General features: G+C 31.1%; 1 protein-coding gene and 2 long non-coding RNA genes across 5 annotated transcripts; 2 read left to right on the forward strand and 1 right to left on the reverse strand.

The window, feature by feature from the left end:
• Window positions 1-4,279: 4,279 nt before the first annotated feature.
• Window positions 4,280-9,919, reverse strand: LOC102604853 (WPP domain-interacting tail-anchored protein 2). Of its 3 annotated transcripts, XM_015309297.1 has the most exons (6): window positions 9,370-9,919; window positions 8,605-8,685; window positions 6,836-7,400; window positions 5,605-6,737; window positions 5,321-5,515; window positions 4,280-4,710 (listed from the first exon to the last, which is right to left on the reverse strand). In XM_015309297.1, exons 3-6 carry the CDS (start codon window positions 7,374-7,376, stop codon window positions 4,471-4,473), a joined length of 2,109 nt encoding a protein of 702 aa, XP_015164783.1. In that variant the 5' UTR covers window positions 7,377-7,400; window positions 8,605-8,685; window positions 9,370-9,919; the 3' UTR covers window positions 4,280-4,470. The 3 variants fall into 3 exon arrangements, with proteins under 3 accessions (XP_015164783.1, XP_006348627.1, XP_015164782.1); XM_006348565.2 differs by lacking the exon at window positions 8,605-8,685 and having other exon boundaries at window positions 9,370-9,918; XM_015309296.1 differs by lacking the exons at window positions 8,605-8,685; window positions 9,370-9,919 and having other exon boundaries at window positions 6,836-7,452.
• Window positions 9,920-10,830: 911 nt separating this feature from the next.
• Window positions 10,831-11,149, forward strand: LOC107060853 (uncharacterized). Its single transcript, XR_001473563.1, has 3 exons — window positions 10,831-10,896; window positions 10,961-11,042; window positions 11,103-11,149. It is a non-coding gene; the product is annotated as an uncharacterized lncRNA (long non-coding RNA).
• A 311-nt stretch (window positions 11,150-11,460) lies between these two features.
• Window positions 11,461-12,424, forward strand: LOC107060854 (uncharacterized). Its single transcript, XR_001473564.1, has 3 exons — window positions 11,461-11,526; window positions 11,591-11,672; window positions 11,733-12,424. It is a non-coding gene; the product is annotated as an uncharacterized lncRNA (long non-coding RNA).
• Window positions 12,425-19,880: the final 7,456 nt, after the last annotated feature.

Here is a 19,880-nt window from a genome sequence, read left to right on the forward strand (position 1 = left end):
TTGAAAGAACGTGAAAGAAAGAAAAGAAAGATAAGGGTTTTTTAAAAAAAGTAAAAAAATAGATAAAAAATTTAGAGGGTTTAAAAAAACAGATAAAAATATATATTGTAATTAAAATTTTATTTTCATTAAATGGTGATTCTCTTTATATACTCACAATATTTTTAATCATTACGTTAATAATAAAATTTGCAAATGATTTCATTGTTTCATCCCATAAATACGTATTTATTCTAAATGGAATTTATAATTTTAAATATTATAGAGAATGCCAAAAGTTTTAGATTAGGATATTAGAATATTTTTTTCTGGGGGTCTTTCTTCCGTTTCCAACTATACAATTAATGTTTAGAATATTGAATATGATTATAGAATGTTGAATTAATCTTTCCCTTTCCTTAATTATAATAAAATTGTAATTAAACCTTTATTGTCCATAAATGGTGATTTTCTTTCTATTCTTGCAATGCTATTAATGCTTAATATATTGAATATAATATTAAATTATATTGTATTTAGTGTGATGAAAAATTAAAAAAATTGAGAAAATAGATAAATAGGAATCCTGGCTTCTAAGATGTGCCACATCAGCATTTTCATATCCAGCTTTATATATATAGAGAGAGAGATTCATGTTTCTTCATATTTTATTTGAAAACAATTAACTTTTTATCTTAGCACTTTTAGTTAATTTATAAAAATAAATAGTAATTAAAAGAATTAAAAGCAGAAAAAAAAATTCAAAGCGGTATAAGAATGTTTACAAAAAAGTTGCAAGATTGTCGCACCCAGAATTCATTTAACAAAATAATGCTTCAACTTCTAAGACTCCTATATATTAGAGTTGTTATTCACAGATTAGAGAACTATCCAATTTTCTATATGGTTTATAAAAAGAGGTAAATAATATTAAAAAATAATTTCATGGGATGACAAGATCCCTCATAATTTAATATGTAATTAATTATTTCACCCAAATTTAGATATATTAATTCTATGCATTTACATTTTCTTTGACTAACCTTTCATTGACCAAATAATATTTTTTGACCAGCTAAACCAATTTTAAGATTGGAAAGAAATAGTAAATAGCACGATTATAAAAAACCTCTTAATAAATAGAAAGCTAAGCATGTAATTAATGAATTAGATACTATATAATGTTGCAATAAGAACCAAACTAAAATAACAAAAAATAAAATAAAAATTCTCTTAGGCAATATGGACAAAGCTTCAAGGACTCGTGTGTTTTCAATAGTCATAATTTTGATCATTTCATGTGGTTAGTATATATCTCTATTATTTCCGTCTTCAAAAAATGTCATTTTTAGATCTCGTATTTGTAAAATTAAAGACCTTTCATAAAAAATCATATTTTTTTTAAAAAAATAAAAATATGTAAGTGACCTACAAAACTAATTCTTTCAAATTTATCGATATACTAACGAGCTTGATCGTAATTTTTAGGTGCGGTGATAGGACGTGACTGTAATATTAGATCAGATTGTAATTATTTGACATGCGATACGGGGTTGCCAACTTGTATTGATGGGCATTGCCTATGTTTAAAACTCAATACCATTCCTAAAGGTACGTAATAATTCAGGATAATATTTTTTACTTACGTATCGACCAGTTATATATATATTTGTGCAAGTTACTAACAAGTTGAATTTGTGATCTTACAGGACAGAGCTGTAAGAAATCAGAAGATTGTGATTTAAATTGTAGTGGTGGGGATCCATTTTGTGTAGATGGGCATTGTGTTTGTACTTAATTAAAACAAGACATATATATATATATATATAATATAAACTCCATTGATAATATATGGAGATTTTGAATTATAATTTAAGGGGCAATATTGTATAAGATAATATTTACTTAAATGGCAATGAAGTTTATGTTCGGATCGATCTCGAGTTATTTGTGAATATGATTTTTTGAAGTGTTAGATGAACAGATTGCGCTTAAATTTAAACGTTTAAAGAATTGTACAACAACAATACTCATTCCACTAAAATACAAATGCTTGTACTATTATTATTATTATTATTAAATTACTATTCTTTTTAATGGGTTCATAGACTATCTCTAATTATTAAAAAAGTTTGTGAAGAGGCAAAATTGTGATATTGATAAATTTATCATTTAATTAATGCATTTATTTAACATTCTTATGACATGTGTCATATCACAAAAAATCATTTATTTTAAAATAGAGGGAGTATTTAATTTGATTCTTTTAGACATAAGCAAATCAGACCTTATCGTTTCTCAGTCTCAAATACAACAAAATACAAAGTTAAAATTTTGAGTAGTTACTACAACAAATAAAGGATTTTGTGCCAATTATTCAACGACAATAATAAAATTAAAATACTCTATACAAATGTTGTTAAAGACTTTAGCGATTTTAGATGTAATTAAATCAACTCAATTTCTGCTAAATAATTTTGCGGTGATATTTAAAAAGAAATTTTTTCTAGTATAAGTGTCTATTTGGATTGACTTATTTTAGGTGCTTTTAAGCCAAAATAAATTTTAAGCAGTTTTGAAGTGTTTGGGTAAAGTTAAGAAATACTTATAAACACTTATTTTAAAGCCAAAATAACAAAAATAAGCCAAAAGTCATAAGTTAGAAATCCCAACTTATGACTTTTGGCTTATAAATCGTAAGTAAAAAATCAATTCAAACAGGCCCTGAGTGTGTTTATGCATATGGTATGTTTTAACTTATTTTCTTACCAGGCGATGAAAGGGTATATAATAGGAAAAATAGTTTAAAAGGATGATAGGACCCCTCATAATTTAAGTATATAATTAATAATTGAAAAAAAAACTACATAATTACATAAATATTTCTATCATATTTAATAATTATATATAGTAAAACAATAACATAATGTCTCACTAATTAACAATTTTATATAAAATTTTCAATTTAGATATACTTAGATACATGTATCTTTGCTACCAGATACATATTGAAATAAATATACATAAGGAGAGAGGCGAGCAAGAGAGTCAATATATCTCATATACATGCAAATCACAGTAGATACATGTATCTGGATACCAGAAACATTGTGAAATACAAAACATAGAGTGAGTGACAAGGGAGAAAGGCGAGCGAGAGAGTCGGTGTATCATAGATACATGTGAATTCACTTGGATACAACGAATTTAGAACAAAAATAGCATAAATGATAATTTAAAAAACACACGAAAAGACATATAAACAGACCTTAAACTGGTGGTATTTATACTGTTTGCCCCTAATAATTTCACTATGATTTAAATATGTTAATTTTTTAACTTGTCCTACATTTTCTTTGACTAACCTTCCATTGACCAAATAATCCTTTTTCACCAACTAACCAAATTTCAAGATTTGGGGAAAAAATGGAAAAAACATAACTATATAACATCTCTTAAAAAGTATAAAAATAGGCATTTTATTAATGAATTAGATACTATATAATGTTGCAATAAGAAGCACACAAAATAATCAACAACCAAAAAAGAAAAAGAAAAAGGCTTTTTCTTAGGCAATATGGACAAGGCTTCAAGGACTCACATATTTTTTGTTGTCACCCTATTGATCATTTCATGTGGTTAGTAAATCTCTAAACAATATTTCCAGGTCTCTTATATGTAAAATTGAAGATCTCTTGTAAAAATGATATAATTTTTTGTTAAAAAAATAATATGTAAGTGACCTACAAAACCAAATTTCTCAAATTTGTCGATACACTTACGAATTTGATCGTAATTTTTAGGTGCGGTGATAGGAGAGAAGTGTAAGACTAGAGCTGATTGTCATATTCCATGTAAGGAATTTGGGTTGCCAACTTGTGTTAATGGGGTTTGCCTATGTTTAACACCCAAGACATACTCTCATAATCATAAAGGTACATAACAGTTTACAATAATATTTTTTCACTTACGTATCAAACACATTCTATATATTTATACAACATACTAACAAGTGGATTTTGTGATCTTACAGGACAGAGGTGTAAGGATGTACAAGATTGTCATATAAATTGTAATGGTGGGGATCCATTTTGTATAGATGGGACTTGTGTATGCACTTAATTAAAACTATATAATATAAAAATAAAAACTCCATTGATCATGTATGGAGATCTTGAATTGTATCATTGTATAAGATAATGTTTACTTAAATGGCAATAAAGTTTATGTTCTATTTTGGATCGATCTCGACTTATTTATGAATATGATTTTTGTAGGTGTCAAATGAACAGATTGCGCGTTAAATACAACAACCACAACAATACTCATTCCACTAAAACACAAGTGCTTTTACAAATGGCTCTATCTGACTTGAGTTTGCAATAATCATTTCACCAAAACACAAATTTACTTAAAAGAATTGCTCTATCTTAAAAGATCACAACACAAAAATCAATCAAAGAATCTGTACAATGTGTTCCAACACAAGTACTATAATCTAACCATCAACCACTCGAGGATGTCGTTTCTTTTGTCAAAAAAATATAATCCTAATGTCGAAAGTAATAAGACGAGGACTGCCATGACAATGTACCTGTGTTGATGTTGCTTTGCTTGTAGCTGAACCTCGGTATCCTCTGTCTTGACAACTATGTTAGGCTCTTCATTTGTCAAAACGGAGGACTTACTGCTTTGATCAGTCGTTTTATCATGAGGTAATTCGTTGATCACCTGAATCGGAGTACCAACATGTTCTATTAGGATTATAGAATGAAGTTGACATCTTTATGAAGTAAACACAAACATGATCACAATTGGAACAAGCAGGCATAATGAGCATCTATTACGTGCTGCTAGTTTCTGAGGTTCGGTGAGGCCAGGACTCAGGCATAATGAGCATCTTTAGACTACTCTTTTTTAATAACCAATAAATCCTAGAGGGCCAGTGGTGCACAGTTCGAAACTTGTGGATAGTGGACCCTCCAACCTTCACTTAAACACCAGGCGTTGGTCTGATGCAGAGTTTGAACCTGTGACACACATTCACAATCTACACATCACGAGTTGTGCTCGTGCTCTTACCAGTAGAACAAAGCCTTGGGGCTATCTTTGGACTACTTTCTATCAGTGGCTGTAGTCATAAGACCGTTTTTTAAAGTAGAAATGGGGGAGGGGATTACAAGGTGGGGAATCGAACCCTCACATCCTCACCAACAAGACTAAACAACAAGCCTTAATTCTAAGGCTAAGACTAAGAAACATATCATGCTATTGTCTTTAAGTGGCATACATTGGAACATACATATTTAGGAAATCTGAATGACTAAAATAAAAGAAATACCTGCGAGCTTTTCTGTGAGGATTCTGTTTGCAATTCACGACAACTGTCTGTAGCAGCAGCGATTGTTGAGGCAACTCTAGAAGATGACAACCCAATATCATCACCTCCATTCTCAAGTACATTTATGGACGGTTGCTCCTTCGTTGACTTCAACTTGCTGATCAATGATTTGTTTTCCTTGGCCAAACAAAAAATCTGTCGCGGAAAAACAAGTCAGTGCTTACAATAACTTCTAACTTTTGAATTTCCAAACAGAAAGCAACAGAAGAAGCAAACTAAAGCACCTGTTTTTGTACTCGCTCTCTTTCGATAGCCAGTTGCATGACCAAATCCATTATAAAGCTGGTTTTGATGTTAATGTCTTTTGCACTTGCAAGTTTCTCAACAGTAGCTTGATTCAACGAAGTCTCCAATCCTTCGACTCTTGATCTTAGAAACTCCACTTCTTGGGTAAGTTCTAAATTAGTTTCAGACAAAATAAGGCACTGTTCCTCTACATGTTCAGTCTTGCTTTCGGCTTTTAAGACCTTTTGTTTTAGTTCATCGATCAAAGTTTCCATATCCCAAATGGCAGTATACAACATATTCTGTTGTTCTTGACCTGCTTCGGATGATGTCTTAGCATTTTGTAGCTGAAGTTCTAATTCCCTGACCTGCTTCTCGAGAATGCTAACCTTTTTAGCATTATTTTCATTACTACTCTTGAGAAAATCCAACTCCTCGTGCAGTTCCAAGTTTGTCTCAGTCAAATGTGCAACCTTTTCCTCTGCACTTTCAGCCTTATGTTCTGCAATATCGATGTCTTCTTTCTGAGATTCTACGATACATTCCAGTTCTTTAAGACGCTCTTCGCTTACTTCATTCAGTTCATTTGCTTTCAGCAACTTAGACTCAGATTCTTTCAACTTATCTTCTGAAAGTTTTAGCTTGTCCCTTAATGAGGATACTTCAGTATTTTCAACAGCAAGATGTTTGTTGTTGCTATTAAGGTTTTGTATGGTAATATCTTTGGCATTTATCTGTCCTATGCAATTATCAATCTTCAACGTGAAATCTTTCTCTCGTTGAAGTGAACCGTTCAAATTGAAGTTTACAACCTGTAATCGGCTCACCATCTCTCTGGAAATTCCCATAAGTACCTCTGCTGCATTTTCCGACTCTAAAAACCTACCCCATATAACCTCTGCACCCTCTTCCATGCACAGAGCTACTTGCTCGGTTAACCGGAGCTTCAACTTTAGATCATCTTCATTTTGTTTATGTAAAGTCAACTTCTTCTCGAGATCCAGCTCTCTTTCGAGTGATTTTTCCAACATTCTTAATATACGTCTTTGCTCAACTGTCTGTGCGCGTGGCTTCAATTCTCTTGCTGAAACATTATCAATATCTGATAAATCCAAACTCATCCTATGTCTCCCTGATAATACATGCACCAGAAAAAGATGTAATGTCTTTGATATGTTAGTAAAGAGAGGGAAAAACGCGTTCTTGAACCTAATGAGTTTCATAACTTACATTCATTTTGGTCGAAAGCTAACGAGGTCATCTGCAATTTGGCAAGCTGTATCTTCATTTCTAGAACACGTTCCTTCGATTGTCTCAATAACTCTTCAGTATCATGAAATTTATTCTCCATTATCACATGTAGCTCACTAAATTCTCTGCGCGTAGGTATCTTTTGCCTTGCTTCAATGACTAAGTCTTGAAGAGTGCCTAAGAAATTGTCCAGTAGTCTTATCTCAGAGTTTAAAATGATAGATAAGTGATCCAACGACAGTACTTTCTCAATCGATTCAGGAGAAATCTCATCATTCTCGAAAGATATTGCTTCAACTTCATTTTCGCAGGCCAAAACACGCATCAAAAGATTGTCAAGATTCGTCAACTTCTCATCAGAATACGCAAGGTCCAAATCTACTCTACTCAACTTTTCCATAGAACTCCTCATCTCTTCCATGTCCTTGGCTTCACTTGAGTGATTTTCAATCAACAAGGTTTCCATTACTTGTGGATCGACAATATCAGAAGTACGGACAGCCAATTCTTCAATTGCCATTGATCAGTACTTCTGATAAGGCAGCTGCAAATAGGAAGGAAAGCATCACGAGATGAAAATGCAGGTCCAAATTGATCAGACCAAATGAATTAAGTAGGCACTTAAAAGGCGTAAGAGAGCTTGAAGGGATATATAGCAAACACAAGGTGTTAATAAGCTTATATTCTCGATTTGCCATCTCTATATGTCTTGTACTTTAATACGTGCCAAGGCAATTAGTCAGCTGTACATGGTTTTGACTAAGTTAACAGAAACCACATTTCTTTTGTAATAGTATGCAATTATATACACAAGTCAATGTTTGATAGGAAGACAATAAACCCCAAAAGAGAAATGGAAACAGAACATGGTGAATGGTAATCGAGACATTAAAACCCCCGCAGAGATCATCCTCATGCTTAAACTGATGAGCAGATGCTTGAAAATTTTACACCACGATCCCCTTTTACAAACATACCATGTTCTGAACCCACAGATTTGTCTAGAGTAAAGGTATGTTGTTGTATTGTCCAACCCCATAGCATCTTTCATCCAACCAACGGAACTAATCACTCGATTATTTACAGATAATCAATCCAAAATAGCTAGATAACCATGAAGAAGATTCAAATCTCAAACTTAGGATTAGAGCAAAAAGGCACCAAATTAGCTAAAATGATAATAAGGATTACTCAAAAAATTCATCTACCTACAGTACATTAAAGGTGTATCCAAGTATTTATAGACATCAAATTGCTTATATTTGTTGAGAATTCAACCATACAACTTCTGTTCTATCTATCTACTAAACAAGAAATCACCCAAACTCTCAACACAAGCTATTTCAGTTAGTTGTACTCAGAGCGTAGGCAGGATTTTCACTGACATAATTCAAAATATGAAGTAGATACACTAAGAAACCAAGGGGATTCAACATATACTATATACACATACAAATAATCTTGATCTTATATATACAAAGTAATCTAACGGTTAAGGGGGCCTAGCTCCGCCTATGGCTGCATTAGTAACTTCATCTATATATGTCACACGAAACCTAATGTTTCAGAACATGGAGCTTCTAAGTACTTATAACCTCATATTAACATTGGCACCACAATTTAACTTCCTTCAAACTCAAAACACATAAATTGTTGTGTCCATCTCTTGTTTTAGTGAAAGTTGAAGGCTTTTCCACAAGAAATTAAGTACAAACACTAAACAAGAAACTTTCTTTTACAGCTCCCACCCTTTTTTTTTGCTCCAACTCGAACTCACAACCTCAGGTTAGCAGTAGAGGAGTGTTTATCATCCGAGCAACCCTGCTTCTCTTTAAACAAGAAACCATTATACTAATCAAAACACTATAATTACACAAAAGTAAGTAAAATTCTCAAACACTTCTCCAAACTATGAAATAAGCCAAACATAACTTTCATAAACTATTGCAAATTCCCTTAAAGAACCAATAAAGCTTCAATCTTTACAAGAAACACTAAACAAGAAAACTTTTTTTTACAGCTCCCACCCTATTTTACTCCTTGTGACTCGAACTCACAACCTCGGGTTAAAAGTAGAGGAATGTTTATCATCCGAGCAACCTTACTTGTCCTTAAACAAGAAACCTTTATACCAACCAAAACACTATAATTACACAAAAGTAAGTAGAATTCTCAAACACTTCTCCAAATCATGAAATAAGCCAAACATAACCATCATCAACTATAGCAAATTGCCTTAAAGAACCAATAAAGCTTCAATTTTTCAAGAAAAACAGAACAACACTCAACTTCCTCCATACTCAAAACATGTGTCCATCTCTTGTTTTAGTGAAAGCTCAAAGCTTTTCCACAAGAAATTATGTACAAGCACTAAACAAGAAACCTTTATATCAACCAAAACACTATAATTACACAATTCTCAAACACATAACTACAAATTGCCTTAAAGAACCAATAAAGCTTCAATCTTTACAAGAAGTAAATCAAACAAAACAAGATTTTTCACTACATACCTTAACATGAAGATAAAATGGCTCTTATTCTCATAATAACTTGAATAGAGTGGCAAAGAATATTTGTGATCTACAAAAGGGTCAACCTTTAAGATATTTTTTGGCTCATGGAGTTGGTGTCTAAAATGTTACTAACGTGGGTCCCACAACATTCAGACCAACCAATCACATAACCCCACGTCAGCAACAATACAAAAGGACAATATCAAATGACCTTCATTAATTATTGGTCTCAAGAAAGAAACCATGAACATTAATGTTCATCTTCTGCAATTTGGGATTTCTTGATTTTGGAGAAATTTTTTTTTATTTTTTATTTTTTTTAGGAAAGGGAAAGAAAAAAAAGGAGAAATTTGAGTGGAAAATGAAATAATTGTTGGAGGAGCGCACGTTGGGTAAGTGGTGGTGGGGGTATAGGTGTTTGATACCAAAAACTTAATAATTGAGGATTAGGCTATTGGGGTCCAAACAATAATAACGTATAAAATAATGCTAAAATTAAGGCTAAGATGGGTTTTTTTTGTTTCATCTCGGTGTTTGATATCTTCTTTGAGGTTTGACTCATTTAGATTTGCGATGAAAAGTAAAAAAACATTTTTCAATATTCAGAATACAGTTTCAAAATTTCTGATTAAGAAGGAAGAGCATTTACTAATGTAATATTCACTAGAAACTTTGATGGTGACTAAAATATTGTCAATTACTTCTAATTATTAGGACTCATTTGGTTTGCAATTAAGAGCATAATAATGGAATTATATAGTAACTATACTTTTTTCTTTATAGATATTTGATTCATTGCAGTAAAACTTAAATAAATTTTTATTTCTATTTTTTAAAAAAAAATGATTTTTTGGAGTTGGACTAATTTAGAAAATTACTTTTTTTTAATCAAAATTTTGGGATTGTATTCATACTGAAAAGACAATGTAATAGTTACACTCTCGTACACCTTCACGGGCGAAGCCCACCCCATCACTAGCCCAATACGAAAAAACAAAGAAATAATATGAAGAGCATCAACAACAATTAACTCATGGCCCATTCTTCTCTTTATCCTGACCTATATATCCTTGTGATGTAGGGTTTTCTAATCGATCCCCTATCATTTTCTTTTCCCTTTTTTTCCGCGCCGCTGTCTTACTCTTCACCCTTTGCTCTTTCTTCAATTTCTGCTTAGCTATGTTTCCTCCTTGGATTAATCTCTGCCTCTGTATTCGTCTAAGCTAGCTCAAAGGGATGAGGATTGCCCAAGCCTTATAAGGAATCCACCTATCTCATTAACCACCGATGTGGGACTTTTGTCATTCTTTAACACCCCACCTCACGCCCAGTGCTTAGCATCTGGTGCGTGGGCAATTTTTGATTTTGGGGGCCCCAACATCGGGTGAGACGGGCCCTGCTTTGATACCATGTTAAATTAGGTCTTAGGCCTAACTCACACTCCAAAAACTAGCTCAAGCTTTGGGTTATCAACATGATCAATGATGTTAGCCACCTTGACCGCTGTTGATTCAGCTAACAAGAGTAAGAAATAAAAAAATTCAGTTCTCTATTCCTTCTTGTTACTGACGATCTCCCCTTTTTGTAGTTGTGTTCTCAGGTTCCATGGGTTTAAAGTGTTGCTACTTTTTGTTGGATCTTGGCTAATCGAAGAGAACCTTCTCATTTTGGTGTGTTTATCCTTGTTTTCTATTTGCCTCTTCTGCTTTCTTATTTGTGTTCTCATGTAGGTGGTTTGTGACAAGGTGCATGGGAAGCTCTACACCACCACCCTTCGTTGATGGTCGGGTGAGACGGGCCCTGCTCTGATACCATGTTAAATTAGGTCTTAGGCCTAACTCACACCCCAAAAGCTAGCTCAAAGGGAGGAGGATTGCCCAAGCCTTATAAGGAGTCCACCCATCTCATTAACCACCGATGTGGGACTTTTGTCATTCTTTAACACCCCACCTCACGCCCAGTGCTTAGCATCTGGTGCGTGGGCAATTTTTGATTTTGGGGGCCCCAACATCGGGTGAGACGGGCCCTGCTTTGATACCATGTTAAATTAGGTCTTAGGCCTAACTCACACTCCAAAAACTAGCTCAAGCTTTGGGTTATCAACATGATCAATGATGTTAGCCACCTTGACCGCTGTTGATTCAGCTAACAAGAGTAAGAAATAAAAAAATTCAGTTCTCTATTCCTTCTTGTTACTGACGATCTCCCCTTTTTGTAGTTGTGTTCTCAGGTTCCATGGGTTTAAAGTGTTGCTACTTTTTGTTGGATCTTGGCTAATCGAAGAGAACCTTCTCATTTTGGTGTGTTTATCCTTGTTTTCTATTTGCCTCTTCTGCTTTCTTATTTGTGTTCTCATGTAGGTGGTTTGTGACAAGGTGCATGGGAAGCTCTACACCACCACCCTTCGTTGATGGTGAAGTAGATTTCCTCTAGGTTCAATAGTTTCATCTTGCCACTAGATCCTCTCATTAGGTCGAGTCCTTTTTTGCTGGCTGTTATAGTATATGCTAATTTAGAAAATTACACTTCAAAGAATATAGAATTTTACTATCAAAGAGTTAATATTGTCGAGTTGTTTTTAAGCAATCTTGTTCTCATCTATCAAGAGTAAGGATATTATAATCTCATTTTTCCTTTTAACTGTGTTGTCTGGTCATTTCTTCTCTGCAGTTGTATTAATTCTCTGGTATAGTGAATCTTGCTCGTTACTCTAGGTCTTGTCTAATGGATGATATCTTAAACACTGGATTAGTGTTCACTTCTTAAATACATAGAAGTGGTGATCATTAACTTAGTGTTTAAGATATATTCTGTTAGACGAGACTCATACAAAGGGTAAGATTCACTATATCAGAGAACACAACTATGAAAAGAAAGGACACACAACAAAATTAAAAGGAAAAAAAGAAAAAGAGAAATAGAGATTAGAGTATCTATACTCTTGATAGTTGATGACAAGACCGCCTAAAGAACAACTCAACAACATTGATTACCCTGAGCATAATGAAGAGAAACTGCTAGTTCTTCCATGGCAGGAGCATTTTTAAGTGGAAGGAATGAATTAGGAGAGGGTGGATTAGAAAATCGTAAACTACAGGAACGTGTAAATAGGGAGTAAGTGTCGAGCTTTGTTTGAAATAGGCTTCCTTTTTAATTTATTCATTTTGTGTTATTGGATTTGGGCAATAGGCCCAAATGAGTTTTGTATTTGATTTGCTGAATTATCAAATACAAAACTCATTTGGGTCTATTGTCCGAATCCAATAATACAAAATGAACAAATATAAAGGGGAGGCTCATTTTAGACAAGGTTGAAAGCTTACTCCTTATATGTATGTTCCTATAGTTTAGAGTTTCCTAATCCGTCACTCTCTCACTAAGCTCTTCATCTCTTTTATCTGACAAATACTCTCGTCGTGGAAGAACCATCAGTTTCGCTTCCTCTTGCTTTGGGTCTTCAATGTGTTGAGTTGTTCTTTAGGCGATCTTGTTCATCAGCTATCAAGAGTAAGGACACTCTGATCTCCTTTCTACGTTGTGATTTTTTTTTTACATATTTCTTAAAACATATTAATTAGAAGAAGATTATAATCATTTTAATTTTATTAGTATTTGAATAATTGTAACATCACTTCATCATTAAGGTGTTTGTAGTCTTCAAGAACAATAATGAATGAAAAATGAGGAATAAATAATTGAGCAAGAGGAAGCAAAGTTGTTGATTCTTCCACGGTGGGAGCATTTTTCAGGAGAAAGGAATGAAGATCTTAGTGGGAGAGGCGTGGAATAGAAAACCCTAAACTATAGCCTGTATATAGGGAGTGAGCTTCGAGCTTTGTCTGAATGGGCCATCCTTTTTAATTTGTTTATTTTGTGTTATTAGATTTGGGCATAAGGCCCAAACGAGTTTTGTATTTGATTTGTTGAATTATCAAATACAAAACTCATTTGGGCCTACTGTCCAAATCCAATAACATAAAATGAACAAAATTATAAAGGGAGGCTCATTTCAGACAAAGCCCAAAGCTTACTCCCTATATACACGTTTCTATCATTTAGAGTTTCCTAATCCGCCCCTCTCCCACTAACCTCTTCATCCCTTTTTACCTGAAAAATACTCCCGTCGTGGAAGAACTAGCGGTTTCGCTTTCTCTGCTCTGAGTCTTCAATGTTGTTGAGTTGTTCTTTAGGTGATCTTGTTCATCAGCTATCAAGAGTAAAGATACTCTAATCTCCTTTCTCCGTTGTGATTTTGTTTTACACATTTCTTAAAACATATTAATTAGAAGAAGATTATAATCATTTTAATTTTATTAGTATTTAAACAATTGTAACATCACTTTATTATTGCGGTGTTTATAGTCTTCAAGAACAATAACGTATGAAAAATGAGGAATAAATAATTGATTGTCTTAAACTGATAAATAATTTGAGACAACTGTATTTATAAATCACGACAAATAATTTGAAATAAAAGAGTAATACACAATGAAAATGTGTAATTATACCTTATGGTTATAAATATTAACACTATAAATACATAACATATATCTTCATGTGAATGGTTATTTTACAGTTCAAAATAAATTGTCCCAAATAGGTATTACCTTAGGAATTCAAGACTATCATTGACAATTATTTTCAAATATATTCTTAATAGTAAAAAAGATTTTCTTTGAAATAGTTTAATAGTCGCTCTTATTTTCTAATGGGCCTTGACATGGAAGTGGTTAATGGCCCATAAATTGGATAGCCAAGAAACAAATGGGCCGCTTATTCTATTCGAGCAACTTTCACATATAGCAAATATAAAAATTATATTTGTATGTTATAGCTATAGTTTGAATAATTGCGCTTCATAGCAAATTTTTATGTTTGCTATGGAGCTTTTGATTTGTATAATTCGCTAGATACATCCAATTTTATACAAATTGTTCAGTTTTGTATAAATTCATTTATACATTGTAAATTTGTATAATAAGATTTGTATTTGTATAATCATAAGTGTATAGGACGGAAATATATGTATTTGTATTGTATATACACTTTTCTCTCGCTTTATACAAACACAAACGTATTATATACATTTTATACCGAAATGTATAAAATTGCTAATTGTATACCGAAAAGGGCTAATTGTATACCGAATCAGATTACAAAAAAATGGGATGTTTTTACTATGAATTACAAATAAAATGAACTATGTCTATATGATTTAATTTGAATTAATAGTTTGCTATTTCATACAATTTTCCCCATTCTTAATTAGTGTTTGATACATGCATGGATTTGTTTATCGGGCTACGATGTAATTGAATTAAAAAACGCGTATATCATGTGAATATGTGATATACCTAAGTTAATTATAAAGTTCTTCATGACTTTCTTCTTCCGTTTCAACATGAGACTCTTTTAAGGTACATGTAGCTCTTTTTAAGAAATTTCTCGCCTAAAAATATATCAATCTTTTTCTTTGATTCACCTTGTTGACCGCATCATAAACACGTCCAATTGGGTGCAAGGCTCCCACATTTTTTGGGGTAAAAAATAATTAAACTCAGAAAGTTTTGAGAAAAAAAAAAATTAAAAGATTTTTTGTTTTTTTTTTTATAAAAAAAAACATATTTTTCATTGATTAAAAGGAGGACCCTTTTTTGAAATTAGGTTTGGCCAAAAGGGAGCTAAAAAGAGTTAGGATACAATCATATAACAATATCAATCATGATTTGTGTCATAATTTTTGCATGGAATTCATCATTAGCAACAACTAAAAAGAAAAAAAGGTGTAGGATATGGTACTTAGTCATTTCCCTCAAGATTTTTTCTAATTTATATTCTGCGTTGGATATTTATTTTGAGATTCTGATTAATTCATATTCCCGTATAAAAATCATTGATTTGAGAAGTACTTACTATTAGGATTGTTTTTATTATTCTTAATACTCGAACTCAAGATATTCTTAATTAAGAATGGAAGATCTTATCTAACACATCACAATCCTAAATGATCTTTCCCTTCAAGAATTATTATTGCATCTCTAGTTAGTATCAGAAAGGAGAGCGTTAACGTAATTGATAAAGTTGTTATTATGTGATCAGAAGGTTACGAGATTGAGAAATGGAAACAATCTCTTGTGGTAGACCTTTATGATTCACCTTCTTCTCAAATCTTACGTATAATGAAAGTTTAGTACATTACGCTGCCCTATTTTAATCCGTATCACAATCTCATGGTTTTCTTTTTCTGAGGGACACCTAATTTTTTGTCAGACCAGCTAATTACAAGATCTCATTCAACTTTCCCTTACAGATTTCATACTAATTACCTGTCTCTAATTTTTATTTTTATTTTCTCTAATTTTTAATTTAATAATAAGTTAAAAATTGATTTGCAAAGAACAATTTGTAAGGAAAAACATTGACCAATAGCTGTATTAAAGTAGGTTTGACCATTAAAAAGTGTACAATATATAATATTGTGTTCATACACAATTAAATATTACTAGTACGACTGATTCATTTTTTTACAATAAGCTCAATTTTCTATACCTTTTCTTTATCTTTGCATGATTATTGGCATAATTCAAACACTCTAGACGTGCAACCTTTAATTGATTAAAGTTAAGACAAGCTTCACTTTACTAACATTGCTACAAAATTCAAAATTTCGAGTCAGCAAGTTCATAATGATATTGATATGTATGTGTCTTCTTATTATATAGGTACATATTATTGATTTAGCGTATTGAATTTTGATGAGTACGAAGACCAGACCCAAAAAGTTCGTAGTGCGACCCAAAATTAGGTAGAAGAAAATGTGAAACTTTTGTTGGTAGGGTGTGAAAGTTGAAGGTTGATATCGTAAAAAGAAAAGTTATGTTTGTATTAGGACACAAACTTGATCGAACCTCATTAAATCCTGTATTAAAGATTTTTCAAGCTCACATTTAGGATATCTTGAATCCCTAACCCCCAATCCCATGTTTGTTTTGGAGGGATTTGTTCTTTAATTTTTCCTTTATAGTATATTATGTTTATTGTAAGATTTTTGTTTGCTTCAGTATTTTAGTTTTTTCCCAAAAGAAGAGCCATACCAACCTTTACTCTTATACCATACTAACCATAGTTTAATTTTTAATATTTGTAAAATTGTTAACAAATTTTTTTACTTGTACGGTAACAACTAATTGATGTTGCATAGCATTACACGTGTCGGTACATCATTGGTTGCATATCCATCTTCTAGGTTTTATAAAAATATGAGAAAAATTATTAAGGAATCTTAATATATATAGTAATATATACTATATATATATATATATAGCATTACACGTGTCGGTACATCATTGGTTGCATATCCATCTTCTAGGTTTTATAAAAATATGAGAAAAATTATTAAGGAATCTTAATATATATATATAATTATAGTAATATAATATTGTAATGAGTTTTCATCTAACTTCCTTATTTGGACTATTATTTGATGGGATATTATTCTTGGATTGTTGCATGTGTATATGTTATATAAGATTTATTTTTAAAATATAAAAAAATAATTTATTTAATGTGTATATAATATATATATATATTTTATTTTATTTTTTAGTTTTCTATCCGGTGTCTGGAGTTCATAATGGAGCCTCGATTAAATCTGAATCACATATCGCACGGCTCATTCGGGGGTGACGCTCCCAACAAAATTTTCTCTTTATCAAGGTTGAAGGCTCAGATTCAAAATCTTTTATTAAGGATGAAACAATTTCACCACTATATCACAATATGTATTGACGTGTATATAATATATATATATATATATATATACTTGGCTATCCACTTGATAACACCTAGTAAAACTAACCTAATCAATACAAATCATTTTCACCTCTTACACTGTCCCTTTTATTGTTTTATAATTTAATGCTGCTCTCTTAGATTATTCATAGTACTATAGCAATTTTATAAAGCAAAGTGTGAAAGAGATTCATTCTATTATTCTAATACTAATATTTTTGGTCTTTGTGATTTCAAGTCCCAAGGCCAACTATTAATAATGACATAAGAGAAAGATATAGAGACAGTCCATCAACAGTACTGCATCCTATTTTTATTTTTATTTTATTTAAAAGGTTATTATCATTAGAATAGTGACAATTAGTATATTGTAAAAAAAATATATAATTCAATTTTATGTATTGACCATGTAAATGTAACAACATACATGGTCTAGGCCACCACTCTTGGCAAATAGCTTACCAACATAAAAATAATTAAATTTTATGTATTTATTCGATGAGGAAAAATTGACACATAACAATCACCCTCGCTTAAAAACCAACAACATATATAATTAGTCACATATTTTTATTTGATACAATTGATATTCATGTTATTCAGCTAAAATTCGTCACTTGAATATATATAACTCTTTTTTATTAATAATCGATACCTAATTGATATAACTCTTCCACCTAATACAATAACTTGTTACATTTCGTACATACACAAATTATAACTATATTTTATAATTATGTTCTAAATTATAATTATTTATGAAGTTTAATTTTCTCATTTATTAATAGGGTGAAGAATTTTAAACATGAATCAACTTTCGTGAAGTAATGAGATTGAAGATCTAATCCATTAATTAGATGACCTTTACGGGAAGAAAAGCTTAAAAACAAAGTTATGATTAATTATTTCGAAATAAGTTTTATATGATAAGTTATTTCATTATGTATATAAGATAATTTTATCTCATTATCACTAAAAATATAAATATCAAAATAAATAATAACAGAACTACCTGATACTTTCAATCAAACACAAAATGAAATAATCTTATATTTTATCTCTTAAATTATTATACTTTATATCTCACCTCAAACGACAGATTTCACTTTGAGTCAAAAACAACATAGAGAATCAAGTGGTAAAGTGAAAGATCTGCCAAGTTTGACCATTTGCTGCTATATAACTACAACTCCATTGCCTCTTGCCAGCTATATTCAATCAATCAATGTCTTTTTTATTTTTATTTTCTTCCAATTTTCAAATCTTAGCTCGAGTCTGATCAACATGTTAAATTTTTTTTAAAAAAATTGATTTAGATTTTGTAAAAAAAAACCCTATTATTGTAAATTTTACGAAGAACACTCATTATGCGTGTGAAGAGGTTATTTGTATCATGTGAAAGAATTATATTGAAGAATAATTAGTTACTGTTATTGTTGACTAGTGAATTATGAAAATTATGTATTTGAAAGTTTGTAATCACGAATATTTATTTATAAGAAGAATATGGAAATTTATGATTTATCAATGTGATGCCTTAGAATATTTCATATTTTAATATCTTATTTATGAATTGTAATTGATTCATTTAATAAGATTGTATAAAAATAAAGAAAATTTTGATAGTTTTTACGACCTGTGAAGTTTGTTTATGAAGTTTGCTTCTAAATTCTAACATGATAAATTAATTTGCAAGTTGGAGTCTTGAATTCTAATTATAACCTTGAAAAATTAAAATAATCAAGAGGTGGCGTAGTAAAATGGGAAAATAAATATTTAAAAAATAGAACTTTTAAGGTAAAAGTTAACGTAACGAATGTATTGTACTTTGTCTCATGGAATATTGAAACAAAATTAAAGTGCATCATATCTCAAGATTATCAACTCATAATTATTATTTTTTTAAAACACCTCACTAGTACGTATATAGTACTTAATTCGTATTTATTTCCCTTTTAAAAAAATAAGAATGGGGCGTATAATAATTTTTTTTATTCGTACTCAATATTTATATCATTTTGATATGAAGTATGTGTAGACATTAAAATTTTATGAGAGTCTACGAGACGTGTTTAATTACAATGGAGACTCTACAAGACGTTTTCAGATCCAATTAGGGTTTATAAAGGTTATTCAACCCTAATCCCTAGTTCATACATATATAAATGATATTATATTTTTTTGAAAAGGTATCTCGAAAATTCCATCACAGAGAAGAATTAAGAGAGGAAAAAAAATTTCCACCCTACTTATATTAATATAATATTCTTGTTTCTTTAGATTTTATTTATGATTAATTTATTTTTCATATACTTAAAATTTGTTGCAAACAACATGTCTTAACCTACACCCTTATTGCTAAATTATAATTAATTAATTAATTATATACATTTTGATAGTGTACTTACAAAGAAGGGTTTTTTCTTCTTGGATTTTTTATCTTATATTTGATCATTAAATTGTGATTTCGATTAATTCATATATGCATGGCTAATTGAGTCACTTAAAAAGAGGAAACACTCCTAATTATTTTGTTGCAATTTACATTTACGTTAGCTTGAAGCATTGATAAGGTAGGGAAATTATCAAAATTAAAAAGATGAAATACCTAGTGTAGGTACAACCCTAGAAATAATTCAAGTGGCAATGAAAGTGTGTGAAAACTAGCTAGTATAAACATAGGTGTTTTGACCAAGTTAAACAAATTTAATCAAGTA

Source organism: Solanum tuberosum, unplaced genomic scaffold, assembly GCF_000226075.1.
Source record: "Solanum tuberosum cultivar DM 1-3 516 R44 unplaced genomic scaffold, SolTub_3.0 scf00103, whole genome shotgun sequence".
NCBI lineage: Eukaryota > Viridiplantae > Streptophyta > Magnoliopsida > Solanales > Solanaceae > Solanum > Solanum tuberosum.

Excerpts from the sequence above, each read along its gene's own strand:
- LOC102604853 (XM_015309297.1), bottom strand. The coding sequence starts at position 7,376 with ATGGCAATTGAAGAATTGGCTGTCCGTACTTCTGATATTGTCGATCCA. Across the intron at positions 5,516-5,604 it reads GAGAGCGAGTACAAAAACAG|ATTTTTTGTTTGGCCAAGGA; the intron begins GTGCTTTAGTTT and ends TTTCCGCGACAG. Across the intron at positions 4,711-5,320 it reads CCTCACAGAAAAGCTCGCAG|GTGATCAACGAATTACCTCA; the intron begins GTATTTCTTTTA and ends ACTCCGATTCAG.